The sequence below is a fragment of the Pinus tabuliformis genome, chromosome 9 (genome assembly GCF_031772625.1).
Source record: "Pinus tabuliformis cultivar Carrire ecotype Pingquan chromosome 9, CPIR1, whole genome shotgun sequence".
Lineage (NCBI taxonomy): Eukaryota > Viridiplantae > Streptophyta > Pinopsida > Pinales > Pinaceae > Pinus > Pinus tabuliformis.
Genome location: NC_142307.1, coordinates 1,000,244,125 through 1,000,256,716, shown reverse-complemented (window position 1 = coordinate 1,000,256,716; position 12,592 = coordinate 1,000,244,125). Strand labels below are relative to the sequence as shown.

Sequence of the window (12,592 nt, the reverse complement as noted above, 5' to 3'; positions counted from 1 at the left end):
AAACAGAGAATGGATGATTAGATAATCAATGTCATGAATTCCCTGTCAAGACCCTTTCTAGTGATGTCACGCTTTATGGGTATGGCAAGGTCATGATGGGGAGGAGAAGGGGAGCGATGACTACAACAAGATGGTTGCTTTATGTGATGATAATACTGAAAAGGGGCAACCACAGTGTGCTCATTATCTTCAAAGGATGGCTGGGAAGAATTGATATATCGAATGAATTTATTTTCCTCAAGACCATTTTCAGAAAGGTGAAAAGGTTCATGGTCATTGGCAATTGTGTAAACAAGGGCAAGGCCAGGATCCATAAATGACTTAGGCAAGTCCTCCAAAAAGATAGTGCCACTACTCATGTCATCATCAGTATCATAGATAAGGTCCCCATTATAAGGATGGCCACTAACCTTCCATTTCCCCTTTTCAACATATAAATAGTCCTCAATATCATCATCTAAGGGGTGGTTGGAGCATCTTCTTCAAGATCTTTGTTATGCACACTGGAAGGAAGAACATCCTGAGTAAGATCAACATCCTCATCAAGTCTCTCTTCAAAGTCATCCTCCTCATTATTTGCTTCATGTGGATCAGGTAGGAGAGGCTTTTCTTCTTCTTTATTACCTTTACTATTGATATCATCTTGATGATTCAACAAGGAGGCTTCCTTTTCCTCACATTCTTGATCATTATGGGGACCACTTTCTCTGTCCTGGTTGCCATCCCATTTCTTCAAGAAGACATCTTCAAATTGATCATAATCAACAATGCTTCACGGAGGGAGCTTAATGTACCAACCTCTAACGTTGCCTTCAAATGTTAAAGAAAAAAGTATCATACCTATATCAAGGCTATCTATATCATTACAAATCATTTCCCACCCAAAAACGTACACGTGGTCCCCTGCCCTATCACTTCCATCAAATTTAGGCAGCCACTTATGTCATTTTTTGGGTAATTCATTGGGGGTGCCACAACATTCGACAAACTTTATTGATTCAAATGAAATGAGCTTTGTATCCCCCATTTTATTTTTGGTGGATGCTATCATTAATTGGAGTCTCCAAGGTGAATTCAAAGTGCTTAAAGAGATGCATGCTTCACCCTACAAGCATTGAATTTGAATTTCAATGAGGAAATAGGGCTTTGTTCCTCCAACGAGATCGCCAATAAACATGTCAATATTGCCGTAAGGAAACAAGACACATGTCTCGTGTCCCCAACAACGGCACCAGAAATGTTGTTGCACAAAGTAGCAGGCCTAGTAAATAGGCTAAAGCTAGAGGGCACAACAACACTTTGGGACTAAGGCCCACTGTCACCACAGCCTAAGTCCCCTTCTCTTCTTGGATTTTCACTGACAGGAGTCCCAGTATCCCTCACTTGTGATAGATGTATCTAGGATTGGTTTGAAGTGAGGCAAGGAGGCTCATTCAATGGAAAGGTTCAATGAAAGTGTGAGCTTTGGGAGAAGCTAGGAAGACTTTCCAAAAAAAACCTTGAAAGAAAGACTACATGAGACCTAGGGTTGAGAAATTTTATGATATAAGAGTTCATCCAAGGTCAGGGTAGATAAGAGAAAAGGTTGTGAATGATATACTTCAACAAGTTCTAAAGTGAAAACCTTCAAGGAATCCGCAAGTTGAAGGATGGCTTCTAGGGTTCCTACTTGGTGTGATAGTTAGGGCAACCATTATATTAAAATTCCACCGGCGGAATTCGTTCAAAACTCCTAGATGCCTAGAGGAGACACTAAGGAAGAGTCTTGTCTGAACAAAATTCAAAAATTCCTCCTCCCTAAAATTTTGCACCAAGCCCTAGATGAGCCTCCTTATCCTTAAAGGGACGAAAAAAAGGTAAAAGAAGGTGAAATAAGTATGATTATTCAATTGTATGTGATCACCAAGGATCTAGGACCAATGCCTAGCTATTGGGAAAAAAGGAGTCAAAGATTATTCTTGGGAAGGCAACTCGTTCTTCAAGGAGACCTAAAGGTAGCTTTGCTAGCTCTAATAGAAGAAGCTTCACTACGACTTTAAATATTTACACTTCGATGGCATTTGTTCATGGAGTTTCAAGGATGCAATATGTGATTTTCCCCTAGGAGCATTCATTCATTCATTGCTTTATGAGTAACACATGCAAAATCTCCAATAGCTTCAATGTTCTAACAAAATTAGGGCACACTAAAAACCATAAACAATATTCCATGCATTAGACATTTTACCAAATTAGAAAAATAGCATTAAAAACCACTTACAAGACAATGAAGAATATATTCATCCATTAACATGCCAAAGAGAAACTCCAAGAGAGATAGCGAATTCAACCAAACATCAAAATTCATCCTAATTCCTCCACAAATTGCAAGCTGAAAATCCAAAGTGTGATGATCAAATACAAATGAGGTCTCTCTTATTTATATGAGCCTCTCACAAGTTCGAATTGGCCTAAATGCCCCTAAATTTATTTTAATGTGTAAAATAACATGTCTTTGGTGACAAGCCCACCAAATAGCTACTAAAGTGAATGATAAGCTATCCCAAGAGGGCCAAAATAGTGCAATGGAGTAGGAAGGGCGTTGGAAGGCTATGATGAGCCCTCAATGTGTATGATGAAAGCAAGGACCTCAAACATGATGAATAAGAGGGGGATGCCCTCCAAATGTTGCCAAACATCTCTAAACCCCAATTTGGGCTCTGTGGGCTCCAAATTGGTCTCATGGGTCTCCAAATGGCTCAAGATCAAGTTGATGCTCTGCCAATGATGGCTAGAAGATGACACATGCCCTCCCATGTCTCTCCAGGTGAGAAAAACCCTCCTTTGGGCCCTGGATCAGCTGCTAAGTTGTCGGGTGCAATGTGTGCTCGGTTGGGCAACGTGGTCCAAGTGCATCATCATCTTTGTATAATTGGGGCACGAACAAGCAATGTGGTGGTGTTGAACAAGCCCATAGTGTGGTAATCAATGCTCTGCAATGCTAGAGGCCCATAGCTCTCAACACTCACCCTACAAGCGCCATTACGTCCCTTTGGAGGGCTTACATCTCGTACAGGGAGGCCAAGTCCAAGATGAAGACCCACCTATAATCCTGTAAAAGATCCAAAGTGTCTCCTCACCTTCCAATACCACAGTCAATAGTATAATTGAGTAAATAAGCTTGCTAATCAAGGGTAGAAGTGGACACTTGATAGTGGCATGCCCTTCCAAATGGATTTTGGACATGTACTAATGTTACCATTCTCGACAAGGGGGGTTAATGAAGGACCCTATTAGATGGTTTCAACCACTAAGGGAATGACAGGTCCATGGTACATCCATCAAATGGCAAGGGTCATGTGAAATAATTATGGAATGGAGTGGGAACAGAGGGATGGCTCCAAGCCACATGCCATCATACAAGGGTAACTATCATGAGGGAAGCCCACACCTTGGGTGTATGAATGTAGGAAGGAGCAATCATGGTACATGAGTTACCTCGGCCTTTTTTTCCACCCTTCTTCATATGCCTTTTGCATTTTATTGATTTTTCTTCTTCTTATTGCTCGGGGCTCAAAGGATGAGAGCATGATGTGGAAGAAGTAGCAGTGAATACCACCTTACGGTGGGGTTAGTTCATCACCTACCAGAGGTTGGGACAATCATGGGTTCCTTAATGATGTAAGGGCTACTCATAGGGGCTCTAGGAACCAGGTGATGGTCGTAATGATTGGGGGTAGAGCTCATGTTTGGCTTTTGCCCACATGCTAAATTATTTTGTCCCAACCATCTTTTGCATTTTGTGGTACATTTCCTCTTGTATGTGGCCATATTATGCTTTAATCTTTTTTTTTAGCTACATCAACCCCCAGGGCATTGTTCCAAGCCCAACCCAAGGTGTGGACAAAGGGAGGGGGTGGCTAACACCCTGTGGACCCAATGGACAAATATGGACCCAGATGGTAAAATATGAAAAAGGGCTTGTAATGAGCGGAGGGGAGTGAGATATATGGTGTCGAGTAGCGCGACCACACAACCAAAATCAGGTTTCCCCAAGTAGTGCCTCTCGTAAAGCTAATAGCTCATAGAGGAGATCCCACAGGACTAGGATCCAAGATTAAACCCCAAGATGAGGCAAGGGAACAAAAGTACAATTCAAAGCCCATTCTTTCCGCTAAATCCCCCCACTAATCCATGCCCAAATGTTCCCAAGAAAAACAGCGTAAATACCCAATTACATAATGAAAAATCATATTTTCAAGGTTGGATGGCCAACCTTCAAACATACGATCATAACAGATGAGCGAGGGCACACAATGGTTGGCTCAGGTGGCAGAGAATAGTAGCACATCATGTTGAGATTTTCGGTTTTAACAAATTGGGCAAAATCTCATGTATGTGACAACAATAGGGTTTGTTGCTAAATTAGCTCTATTTTGTTGGGAAAGAGTTAATGCATCCTATATTTGTTGTGAGAGGATTTATGAGTAAGTTGGATTCTCTTAGCTATAAAATATATGCTCGTACAGATATTGTGGCGTGGTAGTAGAGAGTATAAGGAAATAATTATTTGTAATCTCCTGATTAATAATAAGATTGCTGATGCCTCTGTTTGGTCGACATAGCCCAGATTGGTTGGGTGAACCACGTTAAATCATTGTGTCATTTGTGTATGATTTTTATACTGTATTTGTATTTTATATTCCGTTGCGCACTGTTATGCTCTAACAATTGGTATCAGAGCGTGTTGAGGAGCGAGTGCGTGCGTGCGACAGAGCGGCAGGTGGAGTTTTTTCCGAGATTTGGCGATTGGCGCGGTTTCGGGCGAAACAGTCGCGCCAATATTAGGCAGTGAACGGATTGGCGCGGGTAATTAAGGAATAGGAGCGCCAATTGGCGCGGATCCGAGCTTGATAATCGCGCCAGAGAGCCAATATCCCGATTGGCGCGGATCCGACGGTTTAGTCGCGCCAATTTTCATACTCTAACCGATTTTGCTTCTGGCGTGGATCGTCTGCTGTTGAGGACGCGCCAAAACCCCTTAAGCACGCCAACTGAAGAATGTGTTGGTAAAACTGCAATTTTTTATTAATTTTTTTATTTATAATTTGCAGTCTGTACAGGCAGGGCGATTTTTTGATAAAGTAAAGGCAGTACAGTAGAAGGCGAAGGCAATTTTTTGTTAGATATTAATTTAATTGATTAACAAGTTGGAATTGGAGATTGTTTTTTGGTTGATACAATATGGAAAAAACTCAGAGTGCTCATTTTGAAATCGAGAAGTTTAATGGCAAAAACAACTTCGAGATTTGGAAGGTGAAGATGTACGATCTGCTTGTGCAACAAGGCGTGGCGAAGGCATTGATGGGAAAGTCCAAACAGCCTTACAACATGATAGATGATGAGTGGACCGAGATGGATGAAAGAGCAGTGAGTGCTATTCGGCTGTGTTTGGTGGATGATGTTTTGTTTAATATCGTGTCAGAGTAAAACTAATGCTGGTTTGTGGACGAAGCTTGAGAAGCTGTACATGACAAAATCGTTAACCAATAGGATTCTCCTAAAGCGATAGTTGTACAGTTTGCGAATGAAGGAAGGTACATCGATTACTGATCATTTGAATGTTTTTAATACTCTCTTGGTGCAATTAGAAAGTATAGAAGTAAAATTTGAATCAGAGGATAAAGCTATTACTTTATTGTGCTCGTTGCCCGAGTCATGGGATCATTTTGTTACTTCTATAAGTCTTAGTTCATCAGAAACCCTTGAGTTTGATGATGTAGTTGCATCTTTATTATCTGAAGAAACAAGGAGAAGGTCGAATTTAGATACCTCTACATCAGAAGCAATGATGGTCAGAGGTCATTCTAAAGAAAGACGCTTCAGCAGGCAAAGCGACTCACGGTCAAAGTCGAAAGGGAAGAAGAGTAAGGTAAAGTGTTGGTTTTGTGGCAAATCGGGGCATTTGAAGAAGGACTGCTGGAAGCGACAACAAACTTCTAAAGAAGATTCTTCGACAGAGAAGAAGGAAGCAAACACGACAGATACAGGTTCAGCATCTGGTTCAGGTATGAGTGATGAAGTGTTATCAGTTAATTTGTCAAATCATGATCAACATTGGTTGTTAGATTCCGGTGCATCAAACCACATGTGTATTCATAGAGAATGGTTTAAGACGTATAGATCAATTAATGATGGAGTCATGTACATGGGTAATGATGTCACATGTAATATTGTGGGAATAGGGAGTATACAGCTGCAAATGTTTGATGGGACAACCAAAATGTTAACTGATGTAAGACATGTACCAGATTTAAGGAAAAATCTAATTTCATTAGGAGCACTTGACACAAATGGATATAAAACTGTAATTCAAGGTGGAGTAATGAAAATTTACAAAGGTATTTTACTAGTAATGAAAGCTAAAAAGGTAGGAAATCTATTTCAGTTAGAAGGAAGAACAAGGTCAGATCATGTGTCTACGGTGTATGAACATGACAGTAGTTCCATTCGCTTATGGCATCAAAGGTTGGGCCATATGAGCGAGAGAGGGTTAAAAATTTTAGCTGATCGCAAGTTACTTCCTAATCTAAAGTCTAAAAAGTTAGATTTCTGTAAACATTGTCTGTTTGGAAAACAAAGTAAGCAAAAGTTTAAAACAGGCAAACATACTAGTAAAGGAATACTTGATTATATCCATTCAGATGTTTGGGGTCCAGCCCCTACAACCTCATATGGTGGCTCGTCATATTTTGTATCTTTTATTGATGATTTTTCTAGGAAAGTGTGGGTCTACATGTTGAAAAGGAAGTCTGATGTTTTTACAATTTTCAAGTAGTTTAGAGCATTGGTAGAAAACATCACTGGTAGAACTATAAAATGTTTAAGAACTGACAATGGTGGTGAGTTTACTTCCAAGGAGTTTGAAAACTATTGCAAGGATGCAGGGATCGAGAGACATAAGACCATTGTTTATACTCCTCAACAAAATGGAGTTGTTGAACGCATGAATAGGACTCTTTTAGAGAGAGCAAGGAGTATGTTGAGTAACGTTGGTTTGCAGAAGGAATTGTGGACAGAAGCGTTGGCTATAGCTTGTTCTGTGATAAATCGATCACCATCCACGGCGATAGGTTGCAAGATTCCTCAAGAGGTATGGAAAGGTCACCTTTGTGATTATTCTAAACTCAGAGTGTTTGGTTGTGATGCATATGCTCTAGTGCCTAAACATCAGCGAATTAAATTAGATCCAAAGTCAAAAAGGTATATCTTTGTTGGATATGGTGATGGAACAAAGGGATATAGATTGTGGGATCCTACTACCCGCAAAATCATCATCAACAGAGATGTAAAGTTTAATGAATCCTCTCTTGTACAGTTAGATGTAGATAATAGATTGAAACAGGATGATGTATCTGATTTTCAGCACATTCAGTTTGAAAGCACTTCTAATGATAGTCATGATGACCATAGTTCAGATACTAGTCATGAACAGGTTTCAGAATCAGATCATGAACAGGGTTCAGATGTAGATCATGAACAGGTCTCAGATGCTGATCATGAAGAAGTTCCTACAGATGGTAGTCAGCCAATTGTGGAAGCACCAGAAACATCCTTAAGGAGGTCTACAAGAATCAAACGCCCTCCTAAAAGGTATGATGATTATGTTACTTCAGTTGCATTTACCGCTAATGACGATGAACCTCTGTGCTATCAGGAAGCTGTAGAAGGTTTGAAAAGTGACAAGTGGAAAGCAGCCATGAAGGACGAAATGATGGCCTTAGGTAAGAATGGCACATGGGATCTGGTTGAACTTCCGAAAGACAGGAAAACTGTGGGATGTAAATGGGTTTTCAAGTTGAAACGGGGTGTGAATGATACTGAGGACAGGTACAAAGCGAGGCTGGTCGCAAAAGGTTTTTCTCAGAAAGCAGACATTGACTTTCATGAGATTTTTTCACCAATTGCTAAAATAGTTTCAATTAGAATTGTGTTAGCATTAGTCGCTTTGCTTGATTTATAATTGCAGCAACTAGATGTTAAGACTGCATTTTTACATGGAGACTTAGATGAGGAAATTTATATGGAACAACCGGAAGGGTTTGTTCAGCATCGCAATAAGAAATTTGTCTGCAGGCTCAAGAAATCATTGTATGGCCTGAAGCAGTCGCCTCGGCAATGGTACAAGAAGTTTGATTCTTTCATGTTGAGTCAGAAATATATAAGAAGTGAATATGATCATTGTGTTTATTTTAAGCAATTAAATGATGGCATGTTCATTATCTTAGTGTTATATGTTGACGATATGCTTTTAGCAAGCAAAAGCATAGTGGAGATCAACAGGTTAAAGGCTCAGATGGCAAGGACGTTTGATATGAAAGATCTGGGAGCAGCAAGACAGATTTTGGGCATGGAGATTTTCAGAGACAGGAGCAATGGTAAGCTGTGGCTATCACAACAGAAGTATATTGAGAAAATACTCTTGAGGTTTGGTATGAACAATGTGAAGCCTGTGTCAATCCCTTTAGCTTCCCATTTTAAGCTTTCTTCCAGTTTATGTCCTAATACAGATGAAGAAAAGGAATATATGTCTCGAATTTCGTATGCCAATGTAGTAGGATGTTTGATGTATGCGATGGTTTGTACTCGACCAAATATTTCACATGCAGTTGGGGTTGTCAGCAGGTATATGGCAAATCCAAGTAAAGAACACTGGTCAGCAGTGAAATGGGTGCTTCGGTATTTGAGAGGCACAAGTGATTATTGTATCACTTATAATAAAAGTAGTGAATTTGTTTGTGGATATGTTGATTCCGATTTTGCAGGTGATTTGGATAAGAGAAGGTCAACATCAGGGTATGTCTTTACTCTTGCAGGTGGAGCTATTAGCTGGATGTCAAAGCTACAGAACATTGTTGCTTTATCCACTACTGAAGCAGAATACATTGCTGCTTCTCATGCTTGCAAAGAAGCGATTTGGTTGAAAGGTTTGTTTGGTGAGTTTGGTAGGTTGCAGGACAACATCAAGTTATTTTGTGATAGTCAAAGTGCAATACATTTGGCTAAGAATCTGGCCTATCATAGTAAATCAAAGCATATACCAATCAAGTACCATTTTGTAAGACAGGTTATCACTGAAAGGGGAGTCTCTCTTGAAAAGGTGCATACAAAGGAGAACTGTGCAGACATGTTCACGAAACCAGTTTTGTTAGAGAAGCTACGTTGGTGTTTGGCTTCTCTTGGCTTGCAGAAAAGATAAAAATAATAAAGAAACAGGGTATCAGGCTAATTGTTGTCAAGGTGGAGATTGTTGAGATTTTCGGTTTTAACAAATTGGGCAAAATCTCATGTATGTGACAACAATAAGATTTGTTGCTAAATTAGCTCTATTTTGTTGGGAAAGAGTTAATGCATCCTATATTTGTTGTGAGAGGATTTATGAGTCAGTTGGATTCTCTTAGCTATAAAATATATGCCCGTACAGATATTGGGGCGTGGTAGTAGAGAGTATAAGGAAATAATTATTTGTAATCTCCTGATTAATAATAAGATTGCTGATGCCTCTGTTTGGTGGACATAGCCCAGATTGGTTGGGTGAACCACGTTAAATCACTATGTCATTTGTGTATGATTTTTATACTGTATTTGTCTTTTATATTCCGTTGCGCACTGTTATGCTCTAACACATCAAGCTATCAAGTGGTTGCAAGGGGCTGCTGGCTGCTCCTTGAAGACAAATCCAAGAGAAAATTTCTCCTATAGGGGTCACCCACTAATGGTGGGTAACACAGACCTTTTGGAATGGTTCATTTCCATTGGGGTGTTGATATCAAGCTTTGTTGGTTAGTTAGGTTGCCAGATTTGGATCCCTCATAATCAATGTGTCTTTTCTTTGTTGTGGGGTGTGGGGCAGTTGTAGGGGATCAGCGCCTTGGGAGAATGAAACTAGTGTAGCATGCTTGTTACTCTAAGTTTGCTAGGTTACTGCACCTCTATGAACTTATGGTCTATTGGGGCCTAAAAAGGAAGTTGCCCATTCTATTGGATTTTTGAAATGCTTCCATTATTCTTTTTCCTTTAAACCTCTTTGTATCTCTCGTTCTCAACCATTCGCTGTGGTAAAGGAGGTTGGGCCGACTCTAGATTCTTGGCTTCACTTTTCAACAATGGATAATATTTGATGCGGTTAGACCTTTCATGACAATTGCAATAGTAGCATTTGTTGGAGTAATTTCCCACTCAGCTCATTGGGAATCAATTACATGGACTAACCGCCCACTCAAGGTAATGGTAAGGGTTTGGAAGTTTACTAATAGCTGTGGGTTTTGGTGTAACGGAAAACCTCATCATGGTCTCAGAGTCTTGGCCCAGGTTTGATTCCCCAAGTTGCATTTGAGAGGGATGTTGAAGTAATTATCACACTCACCTCATTGGGAATCAATTACTAATGCTTGTGGTTTTTGGTGTAACAAAAAACCTCATCAACATTCAAGACATGACACAAACCACTTTCTGGGTCATAAACATCCACCTTGAATTACTATTTCTTCACTGAAATCTTTTGGCAAATTTATATTAATGCAAAGTTCAAACCCATGGCCTGAGGTGGTGCACATGAAAGACCTCGAAGCATATGAATTTCCCCAGTTCAGCAAACAAAAGTGGAAGAAAATTCCACAAGTACGTGGGTATCTTGGGAAATTCTACCGAGATGGGACATTCCCGCAATACAGCCATATGACGAAAGACTCGGGCTCCTAATGCTGGCATACTACCAGGCTGTTCCAGAACCTGGGCCACAACTCCGAATCTGGTGAATAGACAACGCAGCCTTGAAATAAAGAGGAGAAAAATACTTTTCTCTGGTTTTTTGTGGTTTGGACCCTCCAGCCATAAACCCCCCAGCTGACATGGACCCAATTCCTAAGCACGGCCTCGTGTGAAATCCTACCCACAAAGTATGCAATTAAGGTATCTGGTATCAAACATTAGGTGTTATACAGGAGAGCAATCCAAAATGGCAAGATATCTGAGAGGCTTACCCTACCCCCACATGCAATGCGCTTATCCATAACCTTAAGAGCTTTATGAGCCTTAGGGACCTCAAGCTACCTGTCAAGAGAACTCTGATATACTGCACAATCCTATGGAAGGAGCAATTCCCAACACCGATAACCCTCTAGTCTCTCAGAATAAGAAAATAACAAAGAATGCATGCCCCCAAATTGAGTTCAATTTGTTGTTTAGAGATGACAGAGGGTCATGCAAACGAAGACCCAATGTCGTTATGTCATTCAGGAAACCCACCGCTGATTAAAAACTTCAACCGAACACCACCTCTAGAGGACATGTATGAAAAGTGCAATATCTGCCAAGTCCATGTTTCTGCAAAAGCTCTGAGAAAATGTAGTATTCAAGTCTAATAAGAATCACTTGAGCAACAAAATCAGGGAAAGCTTGAAGGATAATTCTTTGATGATATTACAGTGATTATTACTCTCTGGCTGTGTTCTAAAGAGGCAGGGACACTGATTTCAACCAACTTTCTACTAGGTAAAATGCATTAACCAAATAATTTATTGCATAGAAATTAGGAATTATTGAGAAGGGAAGTCCACTCACCTTAAGGAAGTAGTTCTCAGCATTCTTTTGATTATGGTCATCAGTAGAACAATTGCTAGATGATCTTCTTCTGATGCCGCTGTTCTCAAACGATAATTTCAGCCCGCAAACCCTGAATTTGGCGAGGTAAACATTTGAAGGAGGAACGCCCAGCACGTTGAAGGTGGTTGTATGCCTATGGAACAGTTGGGATATCGTCCGGCAATATCCTTTGCGGTGGTGTTGGTGGCCGTGTGAAGTTGTGATCAATCCTGTGGGAGGGGCGTGGAACCGCCCATATGGATATACAGTCGCCATGGAATTAATTAAGATGGACGTACTTGTCCCATGTCCAAATGTATGTCGTATGATTTCATATAGGAGTGTGTGAGTATTATGGAAACTTAGAAGGTTAGTAGAGAAAAAGTGTGCAAGGGAATCATGTGTGCTTTGGTTAACGGAGGTTAATGGATGAAGGTGTATATGTAGTCATTTGTCAATGTGTTGGTGAATAAGTTTGTTTCCAAAATGTATTATGATGATAATAATTTATCTTTTAATGTAAGTAATGGTTATGATATTTATAGGAAATATGGTGTTGGTTTTTTTGAGGTTATTATTAATGGAGTTCTTTTTAGTGCGATTTTTTGGAAGTTTTTATGGTGGGTTTTTCCGGTGTAATTTCTCTAAAATCTGGTAGGAATTTATTGAAATCACAAGCTTGATGGGTAATCCTGTGCAATCGAAGTGCCTTAGGGGTTTTCTAGGGTGCTGAATCCATATATACAGTGAAAAAACTAGTTTAAATAACACAAATCAAGATGTCACCTCAAATTTTTCCATCGGATTCCGACAGCAGAAAGTCCAAAAAGTCGCACTAAAGACAACTCCATAATTAATTGTTTGGTAAAGGAGGCTTGAGAGCCACATCATTAGAGTTGTTTGAATGCTCAATAATTAAATAAGGGTTTTATCTTGTTTCAATTGGTTGAAGTGTCACATTGTGTTGTTA

The 12,592-nt window shown here is 40.0% G+C and overlaps 1 protein-coding gene across 2 annotated transcripts in view; it reads right to left on the bottom strand.

Annotated features, from left to right (window-relative positions):
* LOC149152096 (uncharacterized) overlaps positions 1-12,036 on the bottom strand; it is a 170,729-nt gene extending 158,693 nt beyond the window's left edge. For both annotated transcript variants that reach the window (XM_089440902.1, XM_089440903.1), the window contains exon 1: positions 11,602-12,036. In XM_089440902.1, the coding sequence (XP_089297028.1) occupies positions 11,602-11,898 (297 nt within the window). In that variant the 5' untranslated portion in view covers positions 11,899-12,036. The remainder of the gene's footprint in view (positions 1-11,601) is intronic.
* Between the last annotated feature and the right edge of the window lie 556 nt (positions 12,037-12,592).